Here is a 16571-nt window from a genome sequence, read left to right as displayed (position 1 = left end):
TATAAGTATTTTCAGTTATTAACTGTTTCAACTGTTATTGTTTGGCAAGTATTTATTGGACAATTTTATTGACAAAAAAAAATAAAATGATTTATTGTCCTAATGTTTCAAATCCCAGTTGAGCTATACAGTTGGTCCGTAATTTAACACTTATTAGGACTGAATATAATATTGTGTAACACAGAACTACTACAACTATGCTGTAGGTTTCCTTTACAGAAAAAGAAGCATTTGAAAATATGGTTTTAAATATTTGAAATGAAGATAAACTGAACATTTCAGCAAAATCATAATATTGCTAAAAAAAAAAAACATAAAAAAAAATTTAAAAAATATTTTGCTGGAAAAAAACAACAACAAACAAACAAAAAACATTTTTACACTACATTTGCACACAGTCATCAGGTTGTTGAGATGAGAAACAACGCAGGCAGTTATTAATAAGTTTTACAGGTATGCAAATATCAGAATTAATTTAAACAACAATTAAAACAATGTATACGTTATTTACGATGTTAAAAAAAACTTTATTATAAATTACAACAGTTATAAATAGAAAAACATTGCTATACAACAGAATAACATTAGCTACATCTTCTAGCTATAGCCTCAACTGTATGCTATTTAACTTTGAATTAACATAACATTAATCTTAATAAAATCATAGAGGTTTGGAATAACATGAGTGTGCATAAATAAAGACAGCATTTGCATTTTCAAGTTTCTGAGGTAGTTTAAGTTGAATTTATATGAAACAAAATATTTTTAATTTTCTTTTTTACCCAGTTGGGTGTATAATGTCCTAAAAGAGGACAAAGATGCTGATGAACCCAAGTCAAGCAAAAATCCTGCATGGAGGTGCTCTTTGAACGTGCAGTGAAATGTGTGCAAGTGTGTGAGGGTGCCGGAGACGCTGTAGAAGGACAGACTGCCGCCCAGCCAGTCCACAAACATGCCGATTCTAGTAGAAGGAGGTGAAGGGGCAGGTACATCTGTTCTCTTATTATTATGACAGGCAGTGAATCTGTTATCCGCGCTGAACAGAATCCATGACTTTTCATTGAGTCCAAACCGACATTCTCTTCCTCCTTTCCTGCTGATTCCTTTATATGACACTGATATAACAGCCTGTCCACTCCATTCAGCCTCCCAGTAACAGCGTCCAGACAGACTCTCTCTACTCAGAACCTGCTCAAAGTTCTCAAATCTCTCTGGATGATCAGGATACAATTGCTTCTCTTTCACATATGTCACCTTTGTGTTGCCCTCAGACAGAATGAGATGAGTGTGTGCTGTGTTTGGATCCAGTGTAAGATCACATGTATCTGCATACAAGAAGGCCGTCATGAACAATTTAATAAATTACAAATATTTAAAGCAACTGTGACAAAATGTTTACTTACATTTCCGTAGCCCTTGTGTGATTCTCTTCTGTTCTCCATGTTCCAAACTATAAAGATAAACAATTTAAATTTAAACTAAATTAAACTCAGTTAAAATAAAATAAATTTAATTTAATTATTATAATTATTTTTAATTATCAACCAGAATTAATATTTTTATTATTATTTTATTATCAACTCGTTTAGGATAATATCTTTGCTTGGTGTTGAAGGAAAAACCTTCAGCATGTTGGCAGAGTGCCTAACTGAGTACTTCCTGAGGAACAATTACATCGACACCTCTGTCCAGAAGGGAGGCATCCCAAAGGTACCAGGCTGCTTGGAGCATACAGGAGTCATCACACAGCTTCTGAGGGAGGCCAGAGAAACTGAGGGCAACCTAGTGGTGCTGTGTTAGACTTGGCAAATGCCTATAGCTCAATTCCCCACAAAGTCATTGAGACTTTGCAGAGGCACCATGTTCCTGAAGGCATCAGAAGACTAATGGGCCATGTACACACTGTAAAGTTTCAGGAGTGACAAATGCATTTAAATGCAGGAGTGTCCCCTAAATTATCATTCCATGTGTGTGGGGAACACGACTCACTACCGAAACTGTGATGACACAGTGGTAACCATAGAAACTTTCTGGCATCTCGCGTGTTTGGTATCCACAATTCCAACCAAAGTAATATTACAGTGACAAAAGACTCATCTCTATTCAGCAATTTTAACTAAAGCACAGTCAAAAGAGGCACTGTGTTTTGTTTAAAGGCTGCTTCACAGAGCGTATTCTTGCAGTGTTGCCATGTCCACTTATTATAAGCATTTTTGGGGTTGTTGTTTAAGCTTGGCTCATACAGCAATCAAGTTTATAAAGTTATTAAAGTGAGCATGTGCAAGTCATGATATTTTGATATTATTTTCAGCATAAAGCATTTCCATTTATTTTGTTTTTTATGGGCTTGTTCTTGTTCGCTGATTTGCTTGCAAGATCTAGCAACACAAGTCCAGCTCGTACCATTTTCCCTGTGATTTCTTGAAACACACATACAGTTGTAAGATACATCTCTGATGCACAATAAAATATGTATTTTAATATGCATCAGAGATGTATCTCTTGTCTGTCATCTCTCATATCTCTAGTCGTATGTCATTCACAACTAGTTGATCGGTTCAGTTCCGTACAAACCACATAGAATTTTTGTAAATGCGGTTGTCACTACCTGCATTTTTCGGGAGTTAATTTGGTTGTAGAATGTAGTTGTCACTCCAGTAAATTACTGAACTTTGTGTGTACAGAACAGGATTAAGCACTACAAGATGCATAGACAACCAAAATGATGTTTCATTAACAACCTTCAGGAGGAGCATGTTCAAATGATCTATCAAATCAACTCGTCATCAGCAACCATGTCTATCCAGTCGACTCACCTACATTTTCATTCCACCACCCCGACTCCTCACTCTTAGATTGATCCTTCCACAGCCAGGAATATGGGGGGATAACTCTATGTTTGGGCCAAATACCCAGCTCAGAACCCTCTCTTCAGACAGCATGCCAAATACATTTTTTCTATCTGACTTATTTGTTAGTGTGAACTCGTGAATTTAGCTGCAGTATGTACATGGCCATGGTTTATTACAACAAGTTCCAACTGAGAGTCACATCAGGACCAATAACATCGGACTGATGCAGGCTGGAGGTTGGCATCATCACAGGCTGCACTATTTCAGTCACCCTGTTTAGCCAGGCAATGAACATGTTGGTCAAATCTGCGGACCAGAGTGTCGAGGCCCAAAATCAAGATCTGGGATCCACCAACCACCTATACTAGCCTTTATGGACAACCTGTCAATTACAACAGAATCAGTGCCAGGTGCTAGGTGGATTCTGAAGGGGCTGGAAAGGCTGAGATCAAGATCTGTTGTGCTGAAGAAAGGGGAGAGCCTCAGAGAAATTCAGATTCTCAATAGAGAACATCCAAATCCCAATCATCACAGAGAATCATGTTAAAAGCCTTTGGAAGACATTTGATGCCACACTCAAGGACAAGACAGTAATAAGTGATACTTGTGGGGAGTGTGAGAAATGGTTGCAAGAAGTCGACAGGAGTGGCCTCCTAAGACAGTTCAGGTTTGGATTCATAAACATGGCATACTACCAAGAATCCTATGGCCACTGCTGCAATGAGTTCCCAATTTCCAGTTTTGTCAAACTTAAGAGGGTCAATCAGTTCTTGCGACAATGGCTGGATTTACCTAGAAACATCAGCAGCATTGCTCTGTATGAAAGGTCCTGCAAACTGAGACTCCCCCTTGAAATCTATTAAAGCTGAGGTCAAGGTGTTGTGTGTTAGAGTAGTGCTGCAGTACCATGAATCTTCAGATCCAAAGGTTACCGTAGCAAGAGTGGCATACATACAGCCTTCTCAAAGAGAGCCACAATGCTTTAAGTCCTAAAAGTGGAACAAAACTGTATGCTGTTTAATTTTATAACAATAACAGATACTTGAGTTTCTCCAACTTGAAGTTTGGATTCTGCAGTAGATCAGAAAGCAGCTTCACTCCTAAATCTCCTGGGTGATTGTAGCTCAGATCCAGCTCTCTCAGGTGTGAGGGGTTTGAACTCAGAGCTGAAGTCAGGTAAGAGCAGCCTTTCTTTGTCACCATACAGCCAGACAATCTAAAGGAAGAAATCATATCAAATCAGATTGATGTGAAACACAAAAAAATATATATAAATGTCTCAGAATTTTCATTTCTGGATGAACTATCCCTTTAACTACATACCTGAGTATCTCTAGTTGACAGTGAGGATTCTTCAGTCCATCACAGAGTAGCTTTACACCTGAATCCTGCAAGTCATTGTTACTCAGGTCTAGCTCTCTCAGGGGGCAGTCAGCTGATTGTAGAGCTGAAGCCACACTTTCACAGCACTGATCAATGAGATTACAGCTGGAAAACCTAAAAGTGAAGGAAATCTGCAATCCATTAATTTGCATTTATAATAGTCATACAAACACAGTTTTCATAGACAAGGCTGATCATAGTCTTATGTGATCTTTTTTAAACAAATTAATTTTAACAAATTTGTTTATTTAAACAAATTAATGTTTAATATCATATGTCAATATTATGTTAAAGTTACATATTTTTACTGTCTAGAATTATTAACATCTTTGACATTACATTATTACTGAACAACTTGTAAACACAATCTACACCTCTTTATTTAAATAACCAAATACAAAAGAGGAAGTTCAAAGTAGAACAGGGATGGACAACTTCAGTCCTGGAGAGCCACTGTCCTGCAGAGTAAAGCTCCATCCCTAATCAAACACACTTGGGGAAAAAAAAAAAAAAAAAAAAAAAAACTCTTGAGGTTTTCTTGAAAATTACAGGCAGGTGTGTTTGATTAGAGATGAACCAGGGTTCCTCAAAACCAGCCCTGAAAGGCAACTGTCCTGCAGAGTTTAGCTCGATCCCTAATCAAAGACATCTGTTACTAAAAAAATGCAGGTAGGTGACTGAAGTGACCCATCCCTGAAGTAGAATATTGGGCAGAATGTATTTGTTGGCAGCAGTACTTGCACATCACCAGAGGGTACCCTCACCTCACCCTTACTGGGTTTTTCATTTCAGAGCTCAAACACATTTATCCCTACATCATTGTTTACACTGATAACATTTACTTGTGGCCAGAGGAGGAACAGCTTGAGCATGCGAGGAAGGTGCTAGGGGACCTACAGAAATAGAAGCATCTACAGGGTTGACCAGCCAGCTCAAATTAAATGTCAATTTTAAATGTATTTGTCCATTTGAAAACTGATCTATTTACTTTTTTTTCTTTTTTAATAATGAACTGAAAATTAATTCATTTCATTTGAAGAAATCATGGCACTTTAATTGTGTAATACAACATTTTAACACTTACAGAGCTTTTCTGCAGTTCCTCACAGCAGGTATCAATCTCCTTCTACCCTCCTCTGATGTGTTGTATTTCCTAAGGTCCAGCTCATCCATCACATCTTCTGACATCTGCAGCATGTAGGCTATTGCTGAGCAGTGTCCAGGAGAGAGTTTCTTCTCTAAGTGTTTCTCTGAGGTCAGAAACTCCTGAATCTCTCTATAAAACGTCTGATCTTTGACTTCCAGCAGACAGAGGAATAGGCAGATGGATCTATCAGCTGATAGATGGGGGTCATTTTTTATTTTCTCCTTAATGTACCTTGTGATTTCCTTCATGCTCTCTGAGCTGCTCTCAGTGTGAGCCAATAGACCATATAAAAATCTTTGATTTGACTCCAATGAAATGCCCAAAAGAAATCGAAGGAAAAGATCAAACTGTCCATTCTGACTCTCTAAAGCTTTGTCTACTGCCCCTTTAAACAAATGATGCAGTGCAGTAAAACACTTCAGCACCTCCATAGTAGTAGTCACATAGTAGTGAAAAACATAAAATGCAGCAAGAAACTCTTGAAAACTCAGATGTATGAAGCAGTAGACTTTTCTCGCATTAATCACAGTTTCCTCCTTAAAGATCTCAGTGAAAACACCTGAATTCACTAAAGCATCAGTGACGTTTATGCCGCACTCTCTCAGGTCCTCCTCGTAGAACATGATATTGCGCTTCATCAACTGCTTGTAAGCCAGTTCTGCAAGTTTCAAGATGACTTCTCTATTGGACTGCAGGACTTCCTTTGGATCTAGCCCATCATACTTTTGGTTCTTCACACTTGTCTGAATGATCAGGAATTGTATGTACATTTCCGTCAGAGTCTGAGGAATTTCGGCACTATCATCTTGTTTTAGGATGTTCTCAAGCACAGAGGCTGAGATCCAGCAGAAGACTGGTATGTGACACATGATATGGAGGCTTCTTGATCTTTTAATGTGTGAGATGATTCTGCTGGATTGATGCTCATCACTGATTCTCTTCCTGAAATATTCTTCCTTCTGAGGGTCACTGAATCCATGAATTTCAGTCACACGGTCTATGTATGTAGGGGGAATCTGACTAGCTGCTGCTGGTCTTGAGGTGATCCAGATGAGAGCAGAAGGAAACAGCTCTCCTTTTATGAGGTTTGACATCAATTCACCAACTGTTGAAGTCTCTGTCACATCCGAAACTATCTCAGTGTCTACAAACAGAGAAATTCTACTTTCATCTAAACCATCAAAGATGAACACCACTTTACTCTCACCAAAAAGCTTTGAGTCCAGATGTTGAAGTTCAGGGTAAAAGTTCAGAAGAAATTTGTGAAGATTATATCTCTTCTGTTTAAGCAAGTTAATCTCTCGAAATGGAAGCACAAACATGAAATCTACATCCTGGTTGGCTTTTCCCTCAGCCCAGTCCAGAATGAACTTCTGCACAGAGACTGTTTTTCCAATTCCAGCGATACCTGTAGTGAGAACAGTCTTTATTTTTGTTTGTTTAGGTAAAGGGTCAAAGATGTCATTGCAGTAGATTGGAGTGTCTTGTGAGTGTTGTGTTCTGGGTGTTTTCTCCATGTGTAAAACCTCATGTTCTTCATTCACACCTTCACGCTGTCCGTCTATGATGTAAAGTTGTGTATAAATCATGTTAAGGAGGGTTCGATTACCCTGTGTTTTGATTCCCTCAAAAAAGCTCTCATACTTCTTCCTCATGGCGGTTTTGTGACTCATTTTGACTCTTTGCAGAATGTCATCCACTGGTTGGTGAGAATCCTGTTGCAGCTCTCCAGTCTCCTCGACTCTGTGTGGGTGTAGAACACAGAGTTTACATCGATTTCTGCACTGGGGGAAATCAAAGTGTCTGATTTGACCAGTCCGATCGCAGTAGATTCTGATGCAGCAACTGTATTCATAGCTCATAGAGACTGAATCTTTCAGAACTTACTCAAAAATGTAACATTATCTGAGCGAGGCGATCAGCAGCGCTGCAGGTGTAGATTAACGAGCAGCGCGCAGCTCAAGTTACTGCCAGAGGAATCATCGGACTGGTTTCATTTTATTTGTAATGTTATTAGGCGTTCAAGCACGAAGTGCTGAAACCCTATTGTAATTGTAAGGATTTTTATTATTTTTCTTATGCTTTATAACTGATCGGGCAGCCCAAACCATAAGGCCGAGAGACTTGAATCTTTGTCAGATGGTAGTAGTCTTGCTCGCTACTCAGATACCCAGACTCGTCCAAATCGGCCAATAGGTGGCGCTACAGCGATCAAAAATGCAAAATCGCTAATAACTCCTAGACCGTTTGTCCTAGAAATTGGAATCCTTGGCTCAAGACGGACAAAACAAATATCTCCGGTTTCATTTCCGCCAGAAAAAAAATTCCGCCATTTTGAATTTTGTCCAAAACCTACTTTTGTGAACTAGTCCTAGGTTTTTCGCCCGATCAGAACCAAACCAGTGCAGAAATGTTCTCTGGAGTCTGAATATCAAAAGTTATCAAAAAAAATTTAAATTTAGATTCACGGTCGCTAAGGGGCGCCAAAACGTTCGAAATGGGCGGAGCTACTTTTACTAAAATGGTTATAACTCAAGAACGAAATGAGATATTTGCACCAAACTTGGCACACTTATGTAGGGGCTTAATCTTTGGTCATGATAAAAAAAAATTGGGTCGATTGGACACTAGGTGGCGCTATGACTTGAAATAAACTTGAAAACAGCTGTAACTATGCAACCGTTAGTCCGATCGACTTGAAATTTAGCATGCAGTGTCTTGGTCCAAGGGGGCATGATAGTCTATGAGGACATTGGCATATCTCAAAAAACATGGCCGCCATTGGCGAATGAAGTTTGAGCACCTATTAGACAAGGTTAATGGAGGCCGATTGGACCGAAACTCGGTGTGCATGTTCGATTCATGGGCCTAGAGGTCTGTAAGAATTTTGAAAGAAATCGGCCACTAGTTGGCGCTAACGAGTTTTTACGCCTCAGTAATCACGTGGTGTTTAACAGATCCACATAATATGCATATTATTGGATAGATTTCCACATTCTGAACAACTTTGCCTCAAGAACCAATGTTGTCAATCAAATTGTTCATTAATTATTCGCGAATATGTGAAAAACCTACTTTTGCAAACTAGTCCTAGGTTTTTGGCCCGATCTGAACGAAACCAGTACAGGACAATTCTCTGGACTCTCTAGATCAATAATTATCAAAAAAAAAAGTTGAACTTCATTTAGGGTCATTTAGAAAGTGGGCGTGGCTAAATATACCCAAAATCCTATAAAGCCTAAACGAAAACTCAGAACATCACAAAAATAGGTGAGTACATGTAGCATATGACTCTAAAGAAGCATGCCAATTTTTATGGAGATCGGACCATAGGTGGCGCTATAACTGTTAAAAACCTTTAAAAAACATATGTTTTTAATGGTTTTGGATGAAAATGTGTATAACTTTGGGTGTGGTCGACTTATTTTCACAGGAGTCATATGCTTAGACTCCTGAAACCTTGCCAAGTCCAACGATACCAGACTTGCCAGGTTTCGGCTTATGGTTTGTGCAACGTTGTGATTTAGCGCTTAAATTTTTGTGAATATCTTCGAAACCAGCATAGGAAACATGGAACCTAAGTTGATTAACTAAACAAGACAGCCCAAATGTCAAAATTCTGATAGGAAGTGGCAAAAAAATCCAATCAAAGATGTTTTTGGGTCATTTTTTATGCTCTCATATATATATATATATATAACTATCTATAACTTTAAAACAAAATGAGATATTTTCACCAAAATTAACACACATATGTATGGGCACACTCTGAGGACACCCTAAAAAAGTGGTGCAGACTGGGCAATAGGTGGCGCTATAACTGTCAAAAAACCTTTAAAAACCATATTTTTCCTTAGTAAATTGCCTGAAAATGTCATTTTGTGCCACCAGATGGCAGCAGAAGGCCACTAATATAGTTCAAGGTTTCAAGGTTTTGTCATTTAAAATCCCTTTTAAACTATATAAATCCTTATAATAACATTACAAATCACATTTTGCCAAGGTTTACCACTTCATTTGTTGTATGTTTTTGCAATAATATAACATTACAATTACATTGAGACCTGAAAATGATGGTTTTTAAAGGGGAAACCTGGAATCTGCATTTTCTTACCTCAATTTTGATTTCAAATATCCATTTCTGCAACAAAATGTGTGTGTAGGCACGTTTAATTAATGGAGTAAACATGGAAAATAAACTTAAAACAAAACAGACACTTTTAAAATGAAAGTGAGCCAATAAGAGGTCCTCTGCTGCCACCTGCTGTCTAAAATAGTAATTTTGTCATACTACTCACTAATATTGTTCTATAATTCATATTTAGACTTAATAAAATCATTATTTTAACATTTACTATCAATTTTTTGCCAAAATTCATCACTTTCGTTCCTTTTGAGTATTAGTTTTAACAGTTGTGCAATATTAAGTAAAATGAAGTCTGAAAATGTTTTACTGAGATTTGCAGAAAACATCTTTACCCATCATTTATTTCAAATACTGAATCTACAAGAAAAGATGTGTTTGTCTATGTTTATGTGTGTGTGTGTGTGTGTGTGTGTGTGTGTGTGTGTGTGTGTGTGTGTGTGTGTGTAAGCATGCTTAGTATGTATCAAGTATAAGCCTTTTCTTTCTCTGTGTTTGTTTTAGCACATATCATAGCTGTTCCTCTATTATTTAAGTGGTTACATGGTTGCTAAATAAAACAATTCCTTTTTACGCACATGTGCTTAAAGGCCTTAAATGCTTGAACCCCGGTAAATGCTGCTTGCAGCTTTAATTTTATTTATTATTGTAATATATAACCCATTATTGTCTACAGCATAATGCTGTCCAATATTGCACTTAAACACGGAGGATATGATTTGTTTACGATAATCAAACCAGATATTTTTGAATAATCGTTTATGGGCTGGACATATTCCTTTATTTAAACAACTTCAATTTGATGCCAGCATCGTAAAGTAAGTCCATGAAAAAAAATGTGAACAGTTTTAATACAATAAATTTCCCCCAAACCTTTAATTTAATCCACCCAAAATAGACTTTAGTTGTAGTTAATCGTTTAAGATTTGTCTAATTAAAGCTCTTTAAAGTGATATGTTGTTTGTATTCTATTTTTGCAGTTCTGTGATAAAATAACGTGATAAGACTCTGAAGTATTGTGCATACACATACAGAATGGCTTGTGCGCTCCCGTTTAAATAACGAAATATGCATCAGAATATTATGACGCCTTTTTTCAATGTTTCACAATACTCAGTTAATGATTGTAAACAGAGGTTGGTGTCTTTAGAATAAGTATCTGTGCTAAATTTTACAAAAATAAATCACAACATTCCCGTGCTATGGGCACGACCAATGTTAAAGGCTGCAGCGGAAGTTATTTTACGCTAATACTTAAAGCTTCCGCTTTTCGAACGCGGAAGTGTGATAAAGGCCTATATGGTGGTGCGGGGGCTTGAGTCATGAGCAATCCAGTCATTTATACAGATCAGTGGTATGCACAAACAAAAGCTGCAGCAGAAGACAAGATTTCCAGTCTCTTTGTCACAATAAGCCATCAAACGGCAATCTTGAAAGACTTGCAATACAACATTGTATATCATATAGTCATATAGACTACTTTTATGGTATTTTTATGCTCAAAAGAACCTACCCGTTTCACTTTTTTATGGAAAAGAGGAGTATAAGCATTCCGCTCAAAAATTAATTTTGAGTTACATGGAAAAGAGTCCTTCTGGTTTGACAACAGAGTGAGTAAATGATGACAGAATTTTATTTTTTGGTGAACCGCTCTTAAATTACTCATCATATTATACATCGTTTTGTATAACTTAATTCTGATTCAGTATTTTCATTCACCTGATTTCAGAGGTAACCGTGAACCTGTTACTCTTCATGGACACACAGCTGGGCTCTGGAGATGCAGTTTTGTGTACCTCACATCTGATTAAAATTATTTAAAAAAAAATGTAAAAGATAAGTAAATGATGATGAAATTTTCCTTTTGGATAAAGTATTTCTTAACAAAATTATTCAGTTTCAAGGTGAATTATTCAGTTAGGGTCATTTTAGTTTTTTCTTACCTGGGGTCAAGGGTCATGTCAGGGGGGAAATTCATGGATTTATTACTCTTCAAAGACACAATAGAGTTTGGAGATGATTTCTGACTCCGGTGATGAATAGCATCTTCCTCCTCTCTCTCCTCATACACACTCATTTTTGAGACTATGTATCACTTCTCCGTTCAAATAAGCTGGTTTTAGACAGCTACAGTAAAAAAAAAAAAGTGCTTTCATTGCGTAGAAACAACTTTTGTCAATTTCCTAAACAAAATGTACAAACCCGATTCCAAAAAAGTTGGGACACTGTACAAATTGTGAATAAAAAAGGAACGCAATGATGTGGAAGTTTCAAATTTCAATATTTTATTCAGAATACAACATAGATAACATATCAAATGTTTAAACTGAGAAAATGTATCATTTTAAGGGAAAAATAAGTTGATTTTAAATTTCATGGCATCAACACATCTCAAAAAAGAGATGTGTGGCATCCCCTCTTCTTTTTATAACAGTCTGCAAACGTCTGGGGACTGAGGAGACAAGTTGCTCAAGTTTAGGAATAGGAATGTTGTCCCATTCTTGTCTAATACAGGCTTCTAGTTGCTCAACTGTCTTAGGTCTTCTTTGTCGCATCTTCCTCTTCATGATGCGCCAAATGTTTTCTATGGGTGAAAGATCTGGACTGCAGGCTGGCCATTTCAGTACCCGGATCCTTCTTCTACGCAGCCATGATGTTGTAACTGATGCAGTATGTGGTCTGGCATTGTCATGTTGGAAAATGCAAGGTCTTCCCTGAAAGAGACGACGTCTGGATGGGAGCATATGTTGTTCTAGAACTTGGATATACCTTTCAGCATTGATGGTGCCTTTCCAGATGTGTAAGCTGCCCATGCCACACGCACTCATGCAACCCCATACCATCAGAGATGCAGGCTTTTGAACTGAGCGCTGATAACAACTTGGGTTGTCCTTGTCCTCTTTAGTCCAGATGACATGGCGTCCCAGTTTTCCAAAAAGAACTTCAAATTTTGATTCGTCTGACCACAGAACAGTTTTCCACTTTGCCACAGTCCATTTTAAATGAGCCTTGGCCCAGAGAAAACGCCTGCGCTTCTGGATCATGTTTAGATATGGCTTCTTTTTTGACCTATAGAGTTTTAGCCGGCAACGGCGAATGGCACGGAGGATTGTGTTCACTGACAATGTTTTCTGGAAAGATTCCTGAGCCCATGTTGTGATTTCCATTACAGTAGCATTCCTGTATGTGATGCAGTGCCGTCTAAGGGCCCGAAGATCACAGGCATCCAGTATGGTTTTCCAGCCTTGACCCTTACGCACAGAGATTGTTCCAGATTCTCTGAATCTTTGGATGATATTATGCACTGTAGATGATGATAACTTCAAACTCTTTGCAATTTTTCTCTGAGAAACTCCTTTCTGATATTGCTCCACTATTTTTCGCCGCAGCATTGGGGGAATTGGTGATCCTCTGCCCATCTTGACTTCTGAGAGACACTGCCACTCTGAGAGGCTCTTTTTATACCCAATCATGTTGCCAATTGACCTAATAAGTTGCAAATTGGTCCTCCAGCTGTTCCTTATATGTACATTTAACTTTTCCGGCCTCTTATTGCTACCTGTCCCAACTTTTTTGGAATATGTAGCTCTCATGAAATCCAAAATGAGCCAATATTTGGCATGACATTTCAAAATGTCTCACAACATTTGATATGTTATCTATATTCTATTGTGAACAAAATATAAGTTTATGAGATTTGTAAATTATTGCATTCCTTTTTTATTCACAATTTGTATAGCGTCCCAACTTTTTTGGAATCAGGTTTGTATTTTCAGAAAGTTATTGCAAAACATTTGCAAACCATTGCTAAACTACATAGACCAAAACACTGCATTGAGTGAGAACTCTTGCTAAGTTGTATTACCTGGTCAATCAGTTACATTTTTAGATGTGCCACATGAGTATATGAATGCATTAGGAAATACTCTGGCTGTACTAGACTTGACATAACAAATTCTTGATATGCAACAAAAATTGATGTGTGCTGCACAATGATAATTTAGTAGATGTAACTATCCTTTTTATAATATTGATTCTGTTCTGGGGAAAAAAAAAGGTTCATGCAATATTATAGTAGGGTAACAGTGGAAAAAAAGACTAAATCAAAATGTAAAGCACTTACAACAAAAGTGTAAGCAAGGAATGGTTACATTTATACATGTTTCAATGGGAATATGAGTTCGCTGCTCAGCTCATTAGGCGCAGTTCTTGTTTTTATGGGAACAACAACCTATATTGTGGATGGGCGGACCTGCTCGTTTGAGGATTGTAGTTCTTCACATGTGAATTTGATATTATAAACCATTTTTTCTAATTAAGTTGAAATATAAGTGAATTGTGAGTTATACAGAAAAATATATCATAACTTAAAGGGTTAGTTCACCCAAAAAATGAAAATTCTGTCATTAATTACTCACCCTCATGTCGTTCCACACCCGTAAGACCTTCGTTTGTCTTCGGAACCACAAATTAAGATATTTTTGATAATATCCGATGACTCAGTGAGGCCTCCATTGCCAGCAAGATTAACACTTTCAGATGCCCAGAAAGGTACGTATAAAGACATATTTTGAACAGTTCATGTGACTACAGTGGTTCAACCTTAATGTTATGAAGTGACGAGAATACTTTTTGTGCGCCAAAAAAACAAAATAACGACTTTATTCAACAATATCTAGTGATGGGCGATTTCAAAACACTGCTTCATGAAGCTTCGAAGCTTTACTAATCTTTTGTTTCGAATCAGTGGTTCGGAGCGTGTATCAAACTGCCAAAGTCACGTGATTTCAGGAAATGAAGTTTCGTTATGTCACAAGTGTTTCGAAATTTCAAATTTCAGTTTACCACTGTGGGGCACTCCGAACCACTGATTTGAAACAAAAGATTTGTAAAGCTTCGAAGCTTCATGAAGCAGTGTTTTGAAATCACCCATCACTAGATATTATTAAATAAAGTCGTTATTTTGGGGGGTTTTGGCGCACAAAAAGTATCCTCGTCGCTTCATAACATTAAGGTTGAATCACTGTAGTCACATGAACTGTTTTAAATATGTCTTTAGTACCTTTCCGGGCATCTGAAAGTGTTAATTATCTTGCTGGCAATGCAGGCCTCACTAAGCCATCGGATTTTATCAAAAATATCTTAATTTGTGTTCCGAAGATGAACAAATGTCTTACGGGTGTGGAACGACATGAGGGTGAGTAATTAATAACAGAATTTTCATTTTTGGGTGAACTAACCCTTTAACCTCGGAGATAATGGTTGGTCTGTCTTGAAAAATGCTACTGTTCAATTTCAAAATCAATTTCTCTATGGAGAAAGTGAATTGGATTGTAACTTCAGTAGTGCGACAGCTGTATAAACCAATTTGAAGCAGATGTCACAGGTACGTCACTTGCAGCATAGTGGTGGCAGAAAAACAGCAGTAACAAGTGGAGGAAAATGGGCAAAATCCACAGAATAAGAGAAAAATCTTTTGTTGTACCTTTGGATGTCAGAAGCGGAATGCAAAAAAATATTCATTTTACCGGCGCCCTTTGAAGCTAAACGCAGACTTTAAGTTGCAAGTCACAGACTGGGCTTATGAAACCTGCAATGATTATTCTACTATTAAAACATGAAAACAGTCGTCTACATAATATTCAAATTATGCAGTTCATAGGGGTCATACATACATAGCAGTTACAGCATGAAATAATATTTAAACCTATAACATTTCACATAGATAACTTTTAAACATAGGCTATAACATATTTATCTCAAAATTCTGAATTTTTTCTTGCATTTGGGTGTTTATATCCCCCAGTTCGGACTTTAGTGAGTTTATATCACAATTCTTAGGAGGAAAGACAGAATAACGAGTATATCTCACAATTCTGTTTTTCCTTCTAAGAATTGTGAGATATAAACTCGGATTTGCAAGAAGAAAAAAGTCAGAATCGTAAGATATAAACTCGAAATTAACTTTTTTATTCTTTTATTCCGTGACTTGTTACTGCAGAACTGTCATTTTCTGCCACCAGGTAGGCGCCGCCCACAAAAACTGTCATCGCTGTTTGCAAACACAAAATAGGTCTATTAGAAGCTAGTGACCAAAAGATGTTACACAAAACCGAGTTGTATTTACATTATTTAAAGTAGCCGCCATGCATTGTGTAAATGTAAAACTTTTTAAACCTACACAATTTCCTGAATCCGCTGATATTTATCTCTGCTAGATCACCCCTATGTTAGACTGCTTTTGACGCCATACAAATATAAAAGACACTTTTGTTTCATAATATCAACTGACAAAACATGCTGTAGGCTATTACATTCTGAAGAACTTACTGAGATGAATTCGCACTCATTGGTTTTGCTTTACCACCCTCTTTCAAGCTGCCATGTTTTCTAATTTCGGTTTACTTGCGTAAAGTTGGCTTGACATTGGACGTTCGATCGTTGCAAATTTAGGGACCGTCTCTAAAGTTACATACGACACTTTTCTAACTCAATAGCATTTTTTGAAGAGAATGACTTGCAGTCACAAAACCAAATGTAAAGTGTTCATGTAGGTGTCAGGTATGATGCACACCTTTTTGATTTTTGATATTTATTAAAGTAAACTGTCAAATCATATGTAAAAATTGCCATGTATTTCACTACCGAATGGGCTCGTACACAAATTATACCATAATTTAAAGCTCAATAGCATTTGAAGAGAATGACTTAGAGTCACAAAACCAACCGTGAAGTGTTCATGTAGGTGTCAGATATGATGCACACCTTTTAGATTTTTTATATTTATTAAAATAAATCATATATAAACATTGACAACAACAGGAAAAGAAAAATTTGCACTCAATTACCAAAAATGTCAATTGAGTCAACAAAGCAGTTATCGGGTAGCCACTGGCAAACTGACAGAAATAAAATGCAGAAAACAAATAAACATGTTTGATATATTAAAACACATCTGAATCATCACTTCTTTTAATTATTTCATTAATAGGACATCTATTTTTTTAAGAAAACCATTAATTCCAGTATGGGTCATTTTGACCTT

The 16571-nt window shown here is 37.1% G+C and overlaps 1 protein-coding gene across 2 annotated transcripts; it reads right to left on the bottom strand.

The window, feature by feature from the left end:
• Nucleotides 1-503: 503 nt before the first annotated feature.
• LOC127523173 (NACHT, LRR and PYD domains-containing protein 3-like) lies at nucleotides 504-15977 on the bottom strand. Of its 2 annotated transcripts, XM_051913590.1 has the most exons (9): nucleotides 15857-15977; nucleotides 11470-11653; nucleotides 11246-11329; nucleotides 6992-7125; nucleotides 5320-6790; nucleotides 4176-4349; nucleotides 3895-4068; nucleotides 1404-1450; nucleotides 504-1325 (listed from the first exon to the last, which is right to left on the bottom strand). In XM_051913590.1, the coding sequence occupies exons 2-9, from the start codon at nucleotides 11601-11603 to the stop codon at nucleotides 766-768; spliced, it is 2778 nt and encodes a 925-aa protein (XP_051769550.1). In that variant the 5' UTR covers nucleotides 11604-11653; nucleotides 15857-15977; the 3' UTR covers nucleotides 504-765. The 2 variants fall into 2 exon arrangements, with proteins under 2 accessions (XP_051769550.1, XP_051769540.1); XM_051913580.1 differs by having other exon boundaries at nucleotides 5320-7125.
• Between the last annotated feature and the right edge of the window lie 594 nt (nucleotides 15978-16571).

Source organism: Ctenopharyngodon idella, chromosome 2 (assembly GCF_019924925.1).
Source record: "Ctenopharyngodon idella isolate HZGC_01 chromosome 2, HZGC01, whole genome shotgun sequence".
Classification (NCBI taxonomy): Eukaryota; Metazoa; Chordata; class Actinopteri; order Cypriniformes; family Xenocyprididae; genus Ctenopharyngodon; species Ctenopharyngodon idella.
Note: the sequence above shows the minus strand (reverse complement) of the source record. Positions and strands in the feature narration are given on the sequence as shown.